The sequence below is a fragment of the Pongo abelii genome, chromosome 3 (genome assembly GCF_028885655.2).
Source record: "Pongo abelii isolate AG06213 chromosome 3, NHGRI_mPonAbe1-v2.0_pri, whole genome shotgun sequence".
Taxonomy (NCBI): Eukaryota; Metazoa; Chordata; class Mammalia; order Primates; family Hominidae; genus Pongo; species Pongo abelii.
Window position 1 is genome coordinate 205,548,620 of NC_071988.2, and position 18,320 is coordinate 205,566,939.

General features: G+C 41.2%; 1 protein-coding gene across 2 annotated transcripts in view; it reads left to right on the plus strand.

The window, feature by feature from the left end:
* Window positions 1-18,320, plus strand: part of WWC2 (WW and C2 domain containing 2) — a 212,587-nt gene that overhangs the window by 150,333 nt on the left and 43,934 nt on the right. For both annotated transcript variants that reach the window (XM_002815328.6, XM_054554785.2), the window contains 8 exons: window positions 2,635-2,877; window positions 6,396-6,485; window positions 7,679-8,298; window positions 11,701-11,830; window positions 12,410-12,490; window positions 12,587-12,673; window positions 15,690-15,882; window positions 17,791-17,952. In XM_002815328.6, coding sequence (XP_002815374.1) covers window positions 2,635-2,877; window positions 6,396-6,485; window positions 7,679-8,298; window positions 11,701-11,830; window positions 12,410-12,490; window positions 12,587-12,673; window positions 15,690-15,882; window positions 17,791-17,952 — 1,606 coding nt within the window. The remainder of the gene's footprint in view (window positions 1-2,634; window positions 2,878-6,395; window positions 6,486-7,678; window positions 8,299-11,700; window positions 11,831-12,409; window positions 12,491-12,586; window positions 12,674-15,689; window positions 15,883-17,790; window positions 17,953-18,320) is intronic.

Here is an 18,320-nt window from a genome sequence, read left to right on the forward strand (position 1 = left end):
AGGCTTTATTATCTCCTTCTCAGTGCCCAGATTAGTGCCTTCCCTTCAATAAGTATTGAGGATCAACTTCTGGTTTTGTGGCCCGGCGATGTGCCAGCTTTTGGTAGATAGTGCCTGTGGTCCTCTTGTTGTATGTCCACCTGGGCTGGGCTGTGGACAAATCCAAGAATGTGGTCTGCTTTTCTGAAAGAGAATGGCCATTACTCAGAAGCAGTCTTGGAGAACTGGGCCTTATGCCCCTGCATTCTTTGGGGCTTGACTCTTGCTTCCCATGGATCAGCTTCAGCTTTCACCCTCCTTTGACTTCTAAGTTAATTTTATCTGGAGCTCACATCGCATTTCTCTTCCTAGGTGCTTCTAAAAGTCTTCTTCATATTCTGCTCCCCAAATTTGGCACACTCCTTCTAAAATAAAATTTAAGACCTGCCTAATGTCTGATCACACAAATAGTAAACAAGCGCCTCTTTTTCCTGTATTGTGTTGTTGTTCCTGGTTCAGTTGGTTAATTCAGTCACATCAAAACTTCAGACATTGGTTCTTTCCCACTTGGTTGCATTGGCGTGCCATTTGGGGTTTTGTTTTAAAGTTACTAGTGATGCTGATGAGAAAGTAAATCTCAAGCGCTTATGCATATGTTGAAAATGCTTTTTCCTCCTCAATTCTGATTAAGTAAAGAGGCAGGTTGTGTTTCTCTGAAATCTGTTTTCTCCTCCAGCCCTTGTTTTATGTGCTTAATGAAGCTAATAATATCATGCTTATTTAGCATTTTGATGATTAATTTTCTAGTATGTTGAGACAGTTGTTTATGGTTTTGTGGTTAAAGCTGAAGAATAGCTGATGTTACATCTATCATAAGTGCAGACGGTGGGAGAAAATCAGAAGTACACTGCATACACCGTGCCAGTCTAACATGCAATTTTATTTTTAATTAGAACAAGAAACTTATGGCACAAAGGTATAGATCTACTTCCATCTTTGCTCTTGGTTATGTTTTTCATTCACTTTTCTCTTCCCTTCTACAAGTTCTCCCATGAAAATGGGAAAAAAGTATTTCTTTTCTGTTTTTCATATTTTGGTGTGTGCTGTTAACAATATCCAAAGTAATCATCCAACATTTTTCTGTAGAAACGTAGATTTCTTGTGCAAACATCTGGAGTTCGTAGTTCACTGAGATCTTGTCGTTATGGTCGAAAGAACCATGTGCCGCTTACCTTACGAACAGTCCTGATTGTCTTCACAGTGCCACGTAGCAAGTTATTTGACTCAGGTGGTTAGGACATTCGTACTGAGTCGGGAGTAATGTTAACTCTGCCATGTGTTATAAAGCTCTAGACATAAGAGAAATCTGGGGTCAGGCAAAATTACGGAAACAGTGAGGTTTGCCTTTGGTGCATTTTCCTCCTCCTTCTCCTGTCCCTGTCCACATCACCTCAGCACCTGTTGTCGCTCCAGTGGTGTCACGCCAGCTGAGCTGCCTGTACTAGTGAAGGTTCACCATATGCTGCCTGCAAATAGCTGTGTACAGAGCAACCACAGGGCTAGCACAATAATGTATAAAGTGTCAGTGCAATGACTGCTCAGTAAATGGCTTGTACACCAGTCGGGGCACTGATGGGGAGGAGACTCACGTGCAGCTTAAGGAGAATGTTAATGGGAGAAGGCCAAGCCCTGCCCCTTCTCTTTGGCGATGGGGGAGCCTTGATGGATCAACCCCTGACTCTCTCCCAGGGCCTTGCTCCCTCCAATGGGGAAGCCTTGATGGATCAACCCCTGACTCCCTCCCAGGGTCTTGCTCTGTCACCCAGGCAGGAGTGCAGTGGCGCAGTTATGGCTCACTGTGGCCTCAAACTCCTGGGCTCAAGTGATCTCACCTTAGCCTCTCGAGGAGCAGGGACCACAGGCACACACATCACCACACCTGGCTAATTTTTAAAATTTTAAAAATATTTTTGGTAGAGACAGGGTCTCGCTGTGTTGCCCAGGCTGGTCTCGAACTCCTGGCCTCACATGATCCTGCTGCTTGTCCTCCCAAAGTGTCAGATTACAGGCATGAGCCACTGCACCTGGCCCAACTGCTTTCATACCAGTTGGCCACACCACTGCTCTCTTTGCTGCTCTCTCCTTCCCTGACTTACTAATGCCCTAGTCTCTGTCCAGCCTGCCCTGGGGTTCCCATTTTACTAGCGGACAGCATCTAAAACACATTGGAATAAAATGTATAGTGATGGCATCTCAGACATCATTCACCTCAGTTTTTTTAAAGGGAACCCCCCAGGCATCTTTCCTGTCACCTACACAGGCAGTACATGTCAGAGCTGGCCTCTCGTGGTGCCCAGAGCACTCAGCTTTTGAAGCCTTTGTGTACTTGGCCTTCACCCTTTTGTCAGATAGCTGGGTGTGCTCACTCACATTTTAAAGGTGGGGGAAAGAAGCGGGTGACAGCTGAGTGCAGAGACAGGCCCAGAGACTGGCGTGCAAGGCTGCTGCTCCAGTAGACCACACCCCTTTCTGGTAAGGTCAAGTTAGGAAAATCTGGACAGCATGTCAACCCCAAATTTGGCTTAGGCTGTATTTACCTTTCTCAGGAGTTTTAAGTATGTGCATACGTCTTTTATCTTTTTTTTTTTTTTTTAGTATGGCCAACTTAAAAATTGAACTGTCAAAATTGGACAGTGAGGCCTGGCCTGGGGCACTGGATATTGAGAAGGAAAAACTGATGCTGATTAATGAAAAAGAAGAACTTTTGAAAGAGCTTCAGTTCGTCACCCCACAGAAACGTACCCAAGATGAATTGGAATGCCTAGAAGCCGAAAGGCAGCGGCTGGAGGAAGAGTTGCTGTCCGTGAGGGGAGCACCAAGCAGAGCTCTGGCCGAGAGGTTTGTTTTCCTTCTGGAAATAGGGCAGCTTAACTCTTGAGGGGGTGTCTTAACTGGATACTATTTTCCCTGGGTTTGGAAATCTCAATTGCATCTGTTCTTAATGGACTGAGAAACAGCACAAATGGACTTTCTGTAGAGCAATAAAGCGTGCCATCCTAATGCCCCACAGGATAAGTTCTGTGTTTGTTAGGAACATGCAAAACCTGTGACAGATGTTGAGTAACTAAGGAATGCTGACATAAAACCAGGAATGTACATCATTGATGAAGTCTGATAACAATAGCTATGAACTATTGCACTCTGATAAGAAAAATTATCTAGACTGTTAGAGCAACTGAAGCTTCCTATTCTGGGTTTTATTACTCACAAGAAAGCAAAAGTTTATTGCTATTCATTTCAAAGGAAAAGACAGCTTCCTCCCTGTGATAGCCTAACAGGTCACAACGTACTCACTTGCTTGCATTTTGTCTGTCAGTTGCAGCCCTCCCGTGAAGGAGGTGAAACTGTAAAGGAAAGTACTCTAGGCAATTTTCCCATCTTTCTGTGGGAAGGTGTGAGTTGATTATTTCACCTAAAAAAATCCAGTTCTGTAAACAGATCAGCTAGAATGTTAAGTGAAGGGACCTGTGTGTGTCAGTTTTCCACTTATATTTGGGGTTCTCCATTATTTCAGGGGTGACCTCTGGCAAGATTCTGAGTCATTGCTTAATGTTGGTCTCTGAAGGAGCTAGATGCACATGAATTTTCAGTCTCTGAGTGTGATCCTACAGCCCCCCGGCTCTGTTCCTGCCCCTATAAGGCTGCAGTGTCACCCACTGGGCCTGATGGCAGCGACTGTGCTCGCCACCTGGTGGTGGGAAAGAGGTGCTCATGGTGAAGGATCGCCAGACCAAAAGAGAAATTGCTCGCAAATGAAAAAAACCATGCAGGGAAGGCGTTTCTATGCATCTTTCATATTCTTTCCATGCAGTTATTGAAATTCCTTAAACTCTTTGCTTTTCTATAGCTGGTAAGATCTTAACATTGCTCCTTGTTTTCTCACATATGTTGGGGGTTTGCCTTGTAATTGCCAAGACGTCTTAATTGTTTCTTAATTATTTGAATGTTTTTGCCACTGCTTCTGAAAAATTTTTTAAAGCAAGTAGGTGGGGGCATGAGTGTCACTTAGTTTTGAGTGGAAAAGGGACTTCCTGCTTCTATAGATGACATGAAATTTTCCCTAGGTGCAGAATTCTGTTCAGGAGAAACCAGGCTGTGCTTCTCTCCTGCAGGGCACTGAGGGCAGAGGCAGGCAGGTGTGAAGGCCCACACTTCACAAAAAGCAGCTTGAAAGGGGATGTGGAGCAGCTGGGCCAGGGGGAGGAATCTTTTAAGGGCGAAGTAGAGGAAACCCTTTCTAATCCAACAGACCAACAGGCAGGAGTTGGAGAAGAACCCTGAGAGACAGGTGTGCACCCTTTTGAGAGGGTTGATGTCTGCAATTTCTTCTAACCCCTGGTTGTGGGGAAGTTGGGGAGAGCGTTTCACATGAAATACACCTGGATTCTGAGGAAGACTTCGGGCTTTCACTAGGAGAGGCTTTGGTGATAACATCAGAGACAAACTGCGGCCCACTAGGAGGGTTTCTGTGCCTCTCCCCAGTGCCTTCCTCATGCTTCTCCCAGGGAAGGTTTCATCTCAACACCAGCAAGAACGGAGGGACTGGCCAGTGCACCCTGCGCTGCAGGGAGAAAGGGCTGATGTCTGCATTCTGGGATTGTAGGAGCTAAGTGTGAAACGTGAGCAAGAACACAAAGACAGGCATCTGTGGTTCAAAGCAGACATTAAAGGGCTGGAAGAGTAGCTGCCGAGCATCACCTGGAGAAGGCTGAGGACGCTCCCTAGTGATGGGGAAGGGACAGCACTGAAAGCGTGGCTCAGGGTCACATTCTGACCCTCATCCTAGTGCCTCCTGAAAGCACTAGAAAAAGCCTTCATTTTAATAAAAGCAATATTGAGTTTTAAAACTTACTTCCGAAGTGTTTCTCTTGTTTCAGAAGACATGGATTTTAGTAGAGTTTGGGGCTTTCTTTGGACCTTTGTGCACTTTTAATTCAGTTAGTCTACTTCATATTACTTTTTTCCTTGTTGAGTTTTTATTTATATTTGAAAGATTTTTAAAATGACAGCTGCTTTTAAAAATACACCTTTGAAAGCCATAAATTAAGAATTTATCACGCTTTGGAAGTATTAAAGAAAATGGCAAGAATTACTTTTTTTAGTTTAACATATAATGGAGTAGTGTTGTTGACACATCAAAGGGATAGATACCTATAAATAAAATATGGGCATGTTTCCTTACTGCCGAAAACATATATAACATTTCAAAGAGATTAGAAATTAAGGAAATTTTATTTTTCTCCAAAGAAAAGTGGCTAATTTTTATATCACCACTTTGCAGGGCATGCTGAGGCTTTGAACAAGTCAGATTTGTTTTTCTTCTCTGTCGAGCACTTTCCCATACATTACTTCATTGATCCCTTTAACAGCCTTACCAGGGAGACACAGGGGAATTATAGTTACCATTTTACAGATGAGACAAGTAAGACCCTTGATTCAGTGACTTACCAAGGATATGCAGCTAATAAGCTGCAAATCAAGATTAGAAACCCAGGTGCCCTTTTTCTGAATTCCATTCTGCTGCTCACTACTCTGAACTACTTTATTTCAGTGATGGCTAAAGACCTTCACGTGACATAGGCTATACTTGCGCAGACTCTTAGTTGCATAAACCCCTGGGTACTTGGTATATTTTAAAATGACTTACTATTCAAGTATATAGTTCTATAATGCTGTACTCTAAAAAAAAGAAAAACTTTTTCAGTTGAATGTGGATGAAATTTTATGATAGTCCGACGCAGATGATGAGATGTGCTGTAGCTCGGAAGGGAAATCACTTTTAGGTCATCCTCTTCCCTAAACAGTTGAGCCCAAATTAGCCCACAATAGTAATGTGGACTAAAATTGTTTCTTAATTGCTGAAATTCTTATCAAATTAGTGTTGGGAATGTTATCGCTAAATATTATGTTGGAACAAGCGTTACTAAATTCGGTATTTAGGGTGACCTTTACTATTACTGTGAAATGTTTTAGGAAAGGGTTCCTAAGTCACAGATCTGTGTCAGGATTCTAGTCTTTGTTTAGTTTTTTGTTTCCATGGTTGTTTTCCTCCTCCCTCTTCTTCCCCAACTCAAAGGACCATATTACTTACCCATTGAAAAAGATTCTAGGCGACCAGCAATTTTAAATCCTCCGTGACATGGTGATGGGACATAACGCTCCCTCCACATCCTTCAGCTTGGCTCACGCAGCTCTGCCTCCCACACTTCTTGCTGGTGTCCTGTTTTCTGTCTGTGGAGCCCATTCACATTTTTCCCTTGTGATCTGTAATGTTTGTACAATGAGAATCTTTCTTTTCTTTTAGTGTTCATATTTTGTTATAATCATTTGAAAATAATTTCTTTTTTTCTTCCTAGATTGAGATTGGAAGAGAGAAGAAAAGAGCTGCTACAGAAACTTGAAGAAACTACTAAATTAACTACTTATTTGCATTCACAACTTAAAAGGTGAGCTTATCAGATTTTTGAGGGGAAAGCTTTTCTCTGAATACATGCAGGCATGTTCTTGTTCATCTTTGATTACTTTTCACTTTATTTCTAACTACTTTAAATAAAATCATTATAGTAATACAGTTAATATTTGAGTGATCAGATTTAAAGTCACATTTTCTTTTTCATGAACCCAGTGTCATATTTGGAATACATTTGAAATATGTTATAGAAAGAAGATACGTTTTAGCTGTCAGTACACTTAGGAAAATAACGCATTTTTCCCATTGCCCCATTTTTAAAAAGGGAAAGTCGGGGAGCTTTGCCTTAAAATGGCCATAGATTTCCTTACATTGATGAGAAAAATATTCACTCCTCACATTCACACACAAAGAGGAAAGGTGAGTGAACCCAAGGGTCTTTTGTGTGACTTCTTTCTTTTTATAAGCTTGCCTTCTTTTCTCTAAAAATAAGAAGCCTTTTTTTTTTAATAAAAAACTACATTAATGCTTTTGCCCTGTTTCTTTTTTTTTTTCCTTTCAATATTTTTTAATTGCAAAGTGGCTTCTAGATGTCTGTGCAAATAAACTTATCAACAGGTATTTGACTCCTTTTATTTTTGCAAAAGGAGGATAATGTTTAATAAGAATAGATTTGCTACTTAAAGAGTATTTGGAGAGCAAGGCTGAAAAGGTTAGTGAAGAAGCATAGACATGGTATGCAGTTAGGTGCCACATGATGACTTTTTGGTCAAGGACAGACTGCGTATATGATGGTGGTCCCATAAGATTATAATACTGTATTTTTACTGTGCTTTTTCTAGTTTCGCTATGTTTAGATACACAGATACTACCATTGTGTTATAATTGCCTACAGTATTCAGAACAGCAACTGCTGTGCAGGTTTGTAGCCTGGGAGCAATAGGCTATACCATATAGCTTGGGTGTGCAGTAGGCTGTACCATCTAGGTTTGTGTAAGTACACTCTGTGATGTTTGCACAGTGATGAAATCACCTAACCATGCATTTCTCAGAACTCGACCCGGTCGTTAACTGACACACAGCCGTGATAGGGAGTTCCTCTGTCCCTGGCCATTGATTCCATTCTTTAGCAGGTTTCTTCCCTCTGCAGATCTGAAGGAGCCAGTAGGGATTGTGATTAGGTTTTCCATTTTGTAACAGATTTTATGGTGTGTGCTTTTCGTCTTTCAGCCTCTCTGCCAGCACCCTGTCCATGTCATCTGGGAGCAGCCTGGGTTCCCTGGCATCGAGTCGGGGCTCTCTGAACACCTCCAGCAGAGGGTCACTCAACTCCCTCAGTTCCACCGAACTCTATTATAGCAGTCAAAGTGATCAGATAGATGTGGATTATCAGTATAAACTGGACTTCCTTCTGCAAGAGAAAAGCAGTTACATTCCTTCCGGACCCATCACCACTATCCATGAAAATGAGGTGGTCAAGTCCCCTAGCCAGCCTGGCCAGAGTGGACTCTGTGGGGTGGCAGCTGCAGCAACAGGCCACACTCCTCCACTGGCTGAGGCCCCGAAGTCTGTGGCCTCCCTGTCCTCGAGGTCCTCCCTTTCCTCCTTGTCTCCTCCAGGCTCTCCCTTGGTTTTGGAAGGCACGTTTCCCATGTCTTCTCATGATGCCTCTCTCCATCAGTTCACTGCTGACTTTGAAGACTGTGAATTGAGTAGCCATTTTGCAGATATCAGCCTCATCGAAAATCAGATTTTGCTGGATTCTGATTCAGGAGGAGCCTCCCAGTCTCTTTCAGAGGATAAAGACCTTAATGAATGTGCTAGGGAGCCATTGTATGAAGGAACTGCAGGTAAATGCCGCCCTTTGCTTTCATGTATTCCCTGTTAGTGGTTTTAAGGAGAATGATTGGAGCGTTATTTTTCCATATAAACAAAGGGTATAATTCCCCTTCTCTTTCTTTTGAGTAATCGTTTTGGCTTCATTTAAGAAGGAGTTTTTATTTATATACCTAGATATTTTTAATTATCAAATAAAAATCACCTTCCCTATTTAGTACCCGTTCAGTTGTCCGGAGACACTGTGTGTGGTAGCTGACTGGGAACATGTTTTGTGAACATATTTCCAAGTAGATTCCAGTTCTGAAATAGCAAGGCAAAGAAGGGGATTTTCTTTTAAAAGTTGGCCTAAAACAGATTAAAACCAAGGCAATTAACATAGTAGCTAATTAGTACCAAGGTTCAGTGTTTAGATTGTTCAGGGAATTCTATAGAAATACAGTTTTTGTTTCAAGCCAAACTCCTTTTCTGGCGAAAAGTTAATTTGGAACAGCAGGTTGCAGTGTATGGTATTACCCTGCCACCTTCTGGCCAGGTTAACAGTTGCAGCCCCGGGAAGAGATTACTAGAGATTGCAGTTCTTAGGCCTGCGTTTGTATTCAAAAATACAGAAGCAGGAAGGATATCATTTTTTGTTTGTTTGTTTTCCTTTGCAAGGCAAGAACTTTGAATATGTTAGATATGATTGAAAAGAGCACAAGATGGTACCCTTGTTGGCAGATGATCACTGTTGGTCTGAGGAGGATGATCTGTTCCAGAGCTAGCTTGAGACAAAATGTGAAATAAAAGCCCCAGTGCTCATCTACAGCTGCCCTGTTCATAGCTACATGTTTTACTGACCACACAAAACAGGGCAGGGCTCTTTAGAAGTGCTCTCTTCCTGTTCCTAGAAGCATTTTTATTTGTAGGTATGGTCCTAAGAATTCTAAGTAATTGATTGACCAATTCAGATGTTTAAAGACATTGACAAATTCACCTTGTTTCTGCGATTTCAAATACTGAAGAGCCAAGTGCTGTGCCCTGCCAGTGGCCTGGGCCTGAGGGAGGGCCCATGAGACATTTGTGTGGTTTGTGCGCCCCCTCCTGGGGAGATGTCAAAGCTACAAGTAGCAGGTTATGGAAATAACCACAAAGAAAATAACCAGGGGAATGGTGTGTGTACATAACTGCCCCAACAAAACAGAAAGCCACGTGGGGCCTTCACCACTGCTTCTGGGAAGGAGTACGTTGTGTGTGTGTGTGTGGGGGGGTGCAGACCACTCCTGGAACCAGCCAAGCCTCCACTCACATTTTAGTCGCCAACATGTTTGGGTAAGCACACTACCCAATCTCTCAGGATTATGGTTCCTTATCTGCAAAATGGGGTTGCTACAGTAATCCTTGTGTCAGGCTGAAGGATTAATGCAGTGATAACATGTGAAGCACCTAACCGTGTCTGGCACTCAGCACACAGTTCATGATAATTATTAGTACTCTGTGACAGTGATGATGATAAGTAATAAACTCTGGCTAAACACAGTTCTTACCATAAACCATGGAAAGCTATGAGAAGAAGAAAGAGAAGAAAGTGGAATGTTCTCTGTGCCAGCGTTCCTTCCTGTGCTTTGAACTTACATCTCTTGATCTTTCAAGCTAGTTTTGCTCTTCCTGTATTTGGAGTGGTATCTAGTGACCACTTCTAACGTTCAGTCACTTTGGAGGGGCAGTAAGTGAGGCTGGATGCTGGAGAAGAGGGGAGAGAGTGATGAGGGAAAAAGTTGCCTAAAGTCTGTCACCCACCCAGTAACCCTGAGGTCTGGGAGTCCTGTCTTCCAAGTGTCTCTGGTTGGCCCATGGCTTGCTCCTGACACTTGGGTCTTGCTGTGTTTGAAAAGTTTGTGGCTGGAGACAGGTATCTCTGAAGCTTTTGTGAAACAGTTTTTAACTTTTTAAATGCATATATTAGAAAACTGTTGTTAAAAAGTTACCCTAAGAGAAAATACATCCAAGAGCTTTGATTGCAGATAATATTCAGTTGCATGTCCGAAAACAAGTGAAAGCGTATATTTAACCATAAAGGCTAATTCTCACAAATTAGCTGGGCATGGTGGTGGACATCTGTAGTCCCAGGAGGCTGAGGCAGGAGGATGTCAAGGCTGCAACGAGCTGAGATTGCACCACTGCACTCCAGCCTAGGCGACAGGAGTGAGACCTTGTCTCAAAAAAAGGAAAGATGAGTTCTCTTCAGGTCGCCAGCACTTTTTTTCAGGGGACGTCTGCCCTGCATGTGGGGTGGTGGCTCCCTATCAGGGACATTTGTCGTCTCCCTCAGTGCTCTAGAGGCTTAGGCAGGTAAAGTCAAGTCCCTTTTATGTAAACTTTGCTGTCCAGTGCCAGTCCCTGCTGGATGACACCAGCCACGTTAGAATAACTGCGAAGGCCTTCCGCAGTCAGTCACTGTCATTGTCAAAGTCAATTTCAGGCTGCTGTGGTTATTCCTGGGGGTAATCAATAAATCATGTCATCACCTTCACCCCTTACAAAGGGGGGTAGGCGGAGAGAAGGCACTTCATCATCAAGGAAAAAGCATTCCCACTGCCAGAAATAAAGGGGAAAATGCAGCAATCAATCCTGTAATCTGAAGCCTTAAAACTTAAACATCTTAACAAGATGTAAAGTCACGGCTCAGAAGGGGGCCAAAATGCATACCAATACAGATCCCTGCGCTCACTCTCACTCACTGGAGGATGAAAGAGCACCACAGGCTTGCAGCTCATTACAGTACAGAGCACAGCCTTAAATGAATGCTCCTTGCTCACTGCAGGATGCTGGTGTATGAATATGAGTTCGAGATAAAAGTTAAGTGGTCATTGGTGCTAAAGATCCAGTAGCACAAAACGTTTTTTAATGGTATTGGCTGGTGAGGAGTTCCTGTGAGTCAAAGACATTTTTTCTTAATTTCTGTTAGAATAGTAGCACAGGAGATGTAGAATATGGCATGTGGAGAGAAGGGGAGAGCAAAAGAGGTGGAAACTTATCCATTGAGTAGCTAGAAGCTCTCTCTGTGATAGAAATGTCACTTGAGGGAGATAGATCATTTCCTGTTCCTGAATATATGAACACTGCAGTGAATGCTTGAAAGAAAGAGACTAAGGACCAGTGAGAATTTGTGTAATTCATTCCTTCCCTTAAAATATTTCAGGACAAAGAAAAACCATATTCCCTTCCAAGTAATGACTGAAATAACTGGCGTCCCAGGAATCTTATAAGTCATAGTGCCTTGAATTGTTTACATCTGTAGATTTGAATATTAACATCCTTGACTCCCAGAAGGAAATCTTATTTTGGATTGCTCATGACCAAACTGTGTATGTATGTAATACTTAACTTTTCCAAATAAGACATTCTGATTAGTGCTGTCACCCTCCCCTCCATAGATGTGGAAAAATCATTACCAAAAAGAAGAGTGATCCACTTGCTTGGGGAGAAAACCACTTGTGTGTCGGCTGCCGTATCTGATGAGTCTGTGGCTGGAGACAGTGGGGTCTATGAAGCTTTCGTGAAACAGTAAGGATTCAGCAGGGGTGCTTTTAACTCCAGCGAATCTCCGTCGCTGTGGATGTGGGTTATATGCTGTAAATTGACTGCTACCATTAGTCCACTCTTTGGCTTAGTAAGGACTTTAGCCATTAAAGAAGTGGTGTGCCTGAAAATTTCAGTATATCAAAAATGACTTAGCCATGGAAATTATCGATAAACAGATTGGTGTACCCAGAGGCAACTGACCCTCTTTAAAATTTAAAAACCTTGATTTTAGTGGGAATATTGGAAGAATTCACCAGACCCTGTTTGGCACACGAAGCTTCTCACGTGTATTTCTGAAAGCCTGAAATGTCTCAAGGGTGTGGTATATTTCTAGTAATAAGGAAAGTAGTCATCAGAGAGGCTTTGCCCTAAAGCCCAGAGGCGGACTCTTCTTGAAAAGAGCCTCTGAAACAGTAAGCTTTCACTGGGATCAGTTCCACTGGGAGGGCATAGGAGTGCTGTTAATTCGGATTTTCATTCAGAATCGCTAAGTGGCAAACTGTAACCATAACAATCGATAACCCCATTAATTAACTGTTCATCTACTCCCTGTCCATATAGACCTAGTGAAATTGAAGATGTCACATACAGTGAAGAGGATGTAGCCATTGTAGAGACCGCCCAGGTTCAGATAGGACTCAGGTAAGGAACGTGCGTGGGAAAGGAGCAGTTCTGACATCTGTGCAGGGCAAGTGGCCTGTGGTGATTCCTGACTTCATGTAGCCTCTCTTTTGACAGATACAATGCAAAAAGTTCAAGTTTCATGGTGATTATAGCACAGCTCCGAAACCTTCATGCCTTCTTGATACCTCATACTTCAAAAGTGTAAGTAAAATCAGCGAAGATCAAATTGAGGAACTTAAACATTTCCGTGTAAGAGAATTTTACATTGTAATCATGCAGTTCATCAAAATGAAGATACGGAAAAGACATAGCAGGGCCGACCATGTCTAAATGAATGGCAGATAAAGATGAAAAGGAAAATGTGAGGAAGACATATTGAGTTTCAATTCTTATTCAACTGATTCTTTTTAAAAGTAGAAGCCAAGACTTTTAATCTCTTTTTTGTAACCAGAAATACTGTTTTATGCTGTGTTGGAATTTGATTGAAATATGAGTATAATTTTTGTTTTTGTGTAATTGTTACTACTCTTGTTTAAGGAATTTTCTAATCTTTTACATTAAAATGTAGTGATTAAATTTTATGTGTCTGTACAACATTGCCAGTCAAACATTTTATCATGCTACATGTAAGAGTATGTTTTTATCATCAAGCATTTACTTCCCTGTGACCAGTGAGTTCTTAAAGTTATTTCACTTCATCAAACCAAGAATCCCAACAAAGTGATGACATAATGCTACACAGTCCATTGCTTAGAGACTGTTTGCTTCCTGACAGATAAGCCTAAAGATCTCGTGACAAAAAAGTCTGGAAGTCTTAGACACCACCATTCACATTTTCTGACATCAGAGTTTCAGTGACTCTGAAGGGCTCATGGCTGGAAAGTACCAGGAAGAATCCAGACTTCGACTTAGCACTATGACATAGAATCCAGAATATACATGTCCACTCTGCATTGAAACTTCCTGTAAGAAGTGGATCTTAATAACATTTTGAATATGCAATGTAAGGCTTTAGAAATTTAAAAAGAGCTGTTGAGGGGTGATTCCCAAGTCTCTGTACCCAGCCAGGTGAATGTTTTCCTTAATGATAGAGTATATTTCTTAGTGATAGGACTTTTAATAGAATAAATTTAAGAGTTCTGCATGTTTTTCCTACAGAGTTACTTGTAAGTTCACCTCCTAACATTCCAATAATATCAGAAAGAAGAAACTGGATCTAAGAGAAAAAGAACTAGATAGAGATTATGTAGTTGACAATAGAAGAATAGAGATAGTGGCTTTCTTTTTTTTTTAAAAGATGGGGTCTCACTGGGTTGCCCAGGCTGGTCTTGAACTCTTTGGGCTCTCCCACCTTGGCCTCCCAAAATGCTGGGATTACAGGCATGAGCCACTGAGCCCAGCCAAGATAGTAGATTTTAATGTGTTGACAAGCATCAAAGCTGGAGGTAGGATAGGATTCCAGGAGGAGGGTAAGCTTAGAGAACTTCCTGAATCAAGGTGTGGACTGTCCACATCATTAGTGAGACCAGTGAGGAAAGCAGGCATCACGTAGAAGTGCCTAGATCAACACAGAGAGCCTGCTTCCCAAACGCAAGATGAAAAACACCAGTCAGCGGTGTCCAGGTAGACTGGCTTGATATAATCTGTGACTTCTCCCTACCAGTAGATAAGCTATAATGTTGGAGCATCCCATTGGTGGCCTTTTAGTAAAGCAAATCATGGAGAAGACAAGTCTACCAGAGATTGAAACAATAAACAGTGAGAACTAATGCACAACTTCAGGAGAAAACTACAGAACACACCAAGAACACACACCTTCTTTAAACTCACTGTAAGGGTGCACCTGCAATATGCTCTACTTCAACTAAACCAATTACGGTCATTCTCACTTACCTCATAGGATGTCACCAAGTCCCTTCTGGAGGCATGGTGATACCTGCGTAGTGTAGGACCAGTGAAATACTCAGTCCAGCCAATGAGCAGACATTTGCTCTTCGGCTCCCCAGCTAGTGTGCAGGCACTTGTTGAGTTGGTGCGAACCTTCCTGACATATATAGCGATCTTTCCGTAAACCCATATGTAAAAGCCTTGGCCTAAATAATGACACTGCTAAACATGACAGCTAATACGAAATATTCTTAAAATTGTTCTTTTTTTTCCCAACCTCAAAAGTTATTTTTTGATTATTAATTGTGACAAGCAGAAAAGATTTTCTTCTGCTGAATCTTCGGCCTCCCAGGGACAGTGAGCTGTGTCTTAGTAAGGCTCTTTAATCAACAGCAGTGGGCCTCAGGCCCACTAGGTTTTCATTGCTGAATCTCCATAATTAATATTGATATGAAATACAAAATAATATGACATTCCTCAGTTCTGCATTTGAATTACAGTTTTTCTAACGGAGAAAGGCGTGTTTTAGAATCTAGATTAGACAAGCCTGGAAATGGGGGTGGAGGGGATACACTTAGCGGTATTCTCTTTCTGGGATTTAAAGGAATTACCTCATGCTGTTTCTAAGAATTGTGGGTCCTCATATAATGTGTGCTCAGAAAAGTCACTTTAAAGCAGTATTAGAAGTTATTGTTTTTCTATAACTCTTCCTCTGAATTTTACAAAGCACGAGACTCTTTTAAAACAGTTTGTTGTATCTCAGACTTTGGAGATGCTAGACAGTGATATTTTTGAACTGTTATTTCATCTGTTTTAAATTTTCTTAACAATATGCTACTCAGCCTTTCTTTTTCTCTAGTAGGATAATGTATTCCATTCCTGGGAGGTGATCATCAGCATCTCTTGTTTAATACTCAGGATGAGGATTCTGTGAGATAAAGTCACCAGTATCTACTTAGTGTGTTCCCACCTTCCCAGGCTCAGAAATAACTTATTTTGGAATTGGCTGTCCATGGGGCAGGTGGGACATTAAATTCGTCTGCCCTACGGATTTTCTTCCTCTTCACTTTCCTATCATGTGCCTTTGCTGCAGTCTCGTGGTGAGTGGAGGCTGGGCCGTTGCATGCTCAGGGGCGTAGTCAGCTCGGGTGGGTTAAGAACAGAGCATCTATGCAGCTGAGCACGGACCCGTGGTGGCAGCAACACTTTAGATTGATCTTGAACTCCATGATCCCTCATTTTCTCTCTTTGCAGATAATTTCAAATGATAGCTGTGAATCTGGTATAATTAAAGTACCTATGAAATCCATTTTATTCTTGTTCTTTGCAGATATTTTAGGGTTGCCGTTCTTCCTTCCTCAACTGATGTCAGCTGTCTGTTTCGCACAAAAGTTCATCCGCCCACAGAATCCATTTTATTCAATGATGTGTTCAGAGTCGCCATTTCCCAAACAGCCTTACAACAGAAGACACTGAGGGTAGACCTTTGCTCTGTCAGTAAACACCGAAGGGAAGAATGCCTGGTAGGATTCTTCATGATTCCCATTACCAAATAACACGATCGGATGGTCTAAGAATATATTTTGTAGTTGCTATTTTGCCAGTCCTAGAAATCACTACAGATCTGCCCAACATCTTGGGACACATCTAGTGTTTGTTCATTTTTTTCTGAAGTAGTGGTTTCTGTTTATTCTCTTATTCCAGACCTTTAAAATCTGCTTATAAACTGTGATTTTCTATAAAAGCTGCTTTCTATTTCTACCTTTTAATCACAGAAGAACTTTACCTTTGTGACAACTATCACTCATGGAGTGTGCTTACCACTCCCAGTACCAATGCCAAGCTTTGTGTGAGTGCTGTATGTATATTATCTCATTTAATCCTCATGACAACCTGATGAAAGATTGGTTATGAAATGGATGATTATCCACTATTTTCAGATAAGGAGCTGCTTAGAGAGGTAATATATTCTACAGTCATACAACTAGTAAGTGATGAAGCCAGATATGAAAAAGGCATCCCCACACAATTCCCTGTTACAATTAAAATCAAGCAAGACCACTGAGTAGTATATAGTACCCTTATTCACCTCGCTCTCCCCCACCGCAGTATTGGAGCTTTCAGGAAGACGTGGTGTTACTGTTTAAAGCAATATGATATTTAAATGCTACAGCAGAAGACTTCACAGTTAACTAATTGTGAGTTTAACACACTGTTGTACGTAGTAACCAGAAAACCATTACGTCCCAGTGAAGTTACATAAGTGTTCAAATGCAGGCATCTAGAGATGTGCCCATGTGTTCAGAAAACAATGTGAGTCTCCAGTTGAGCTTTTCTCTGCAGTCCAGTGGGAAGCACAGAAACACACATGTTTCATGATTAACAAAGTTTAAGAGGGTTAGGTTTCGTCTTAATTTTTCTTCTTGCTTTCTTTACTTGAAAAAAATGTCTGGTGGTATTGTCTGACAATAAAGTTAGAAAGAAGCAAAGATAACAGACTCGTTAGGCTATCAGAAAGGCTTTAGTATCACAGATGTCATATTTAGTATAACAGATGTCAGAGGCTCCAACAAAGTTCAAAATATGTTAATTGATAGCCTTAAAGAAGAGTGTAATTTAATTTAGATTTTGTCTATGTGTGATTTGGTGGAATATGAAAGCCTTTATCCTTTACTTTTTTTGCCATTCTACTAACTTATGTATCTAAAGAAAACTATTGCTATCTGATGTCTTATTCAAGAACCAAAGTGGAGTTTTTATTTTTTTTTTCAGTGGATAATGGGTTGTTTGTGAGTAAGTCACCTTTACAGTTTATTATAAGAAGTACTATGAGGCCAGGCATGGTGGGTCATGCCTGTAATCCTACCACTTTGGGAGGCCGAGGCAGGCAGATCACCTGAGGTCAGGAGTTCGAGACCAGCCTGGCCAACATGGTGAAACCCTGTCTCTACTAAAAATACAAAAATTAGCTGGGTGTTGTGGTGCGCACCTGTAATCCCAGCTATTCAGGAGGCTGAGGTAGGAGAATCGCTTGAACCCAGGAGGTGGAGGTTGCAGTGAGCTGAGATCACACCACTGCACTCCAGCCTGGGAGGCAGAGCAAGACTCCATCTCAAAAATAATAATAATAATTTCACATTTACATAAAAGGCATGCTTAGTCATTAGGTCTTCGCAAAATGGTATCTCACAAACTAATCCCAGGATTAGCTTTTAGGTTGGGGGTTATTTCTTATTTAATCACAGCTGAAAATATAACATATCACCATGTTTTAAAAAATCCAGCAATGCTTTATGTCAGGAGAATTGCTTTTTTTTTACCCTAAAACAAGCTCACTCAATAATCTTTATTATATCAGAACAAATACTAATTTAAACATTTTATTTTCTGTTTTCTTTATTTTTTTTCTTTGTTTTCTTTCACTTACATAGGCTGGAACTCAGATCAGCCTGGCAGATTTACCATTTTCCAGTGAGGTTTTCACTCTATGGTATAACTTGCTTCCTTCCAAGCAAATGCCTTGCAAAAAGAATGAAGAAAATGAGGACTCTGTATTTCAACCAAACCAGCCGTTAGTAGATTCTATAGACTTGGTGAGTCAAAATTAGAGTATAATATGAAAGTAATGTGAAATACATATATGAAAGTAATATGAAATATGGAATGCTACAAGACCAATATGCTTTTATCACTTTCACTGTCCTTCCTTTTCTCCTTTCACAACTTTGATTTTCCCAGCTTCCTAAAAAAAAAGAAAGTTAATTTCCAGCTTTGTTTCAAATATGATTTATAAAAGGAGCACTCTTTTCTGCTCACACTTCCTTATAAAAATAAACTGACATAGAGGCTTCACTGGTTTTAAGTGATCATGGAAAAAACCTTTTAATTTAAATATATACTTTTCATGCATTGTGTTCATATTGTTTGATTCCACTGTCAGGTTATACATTTGGCACTTTTA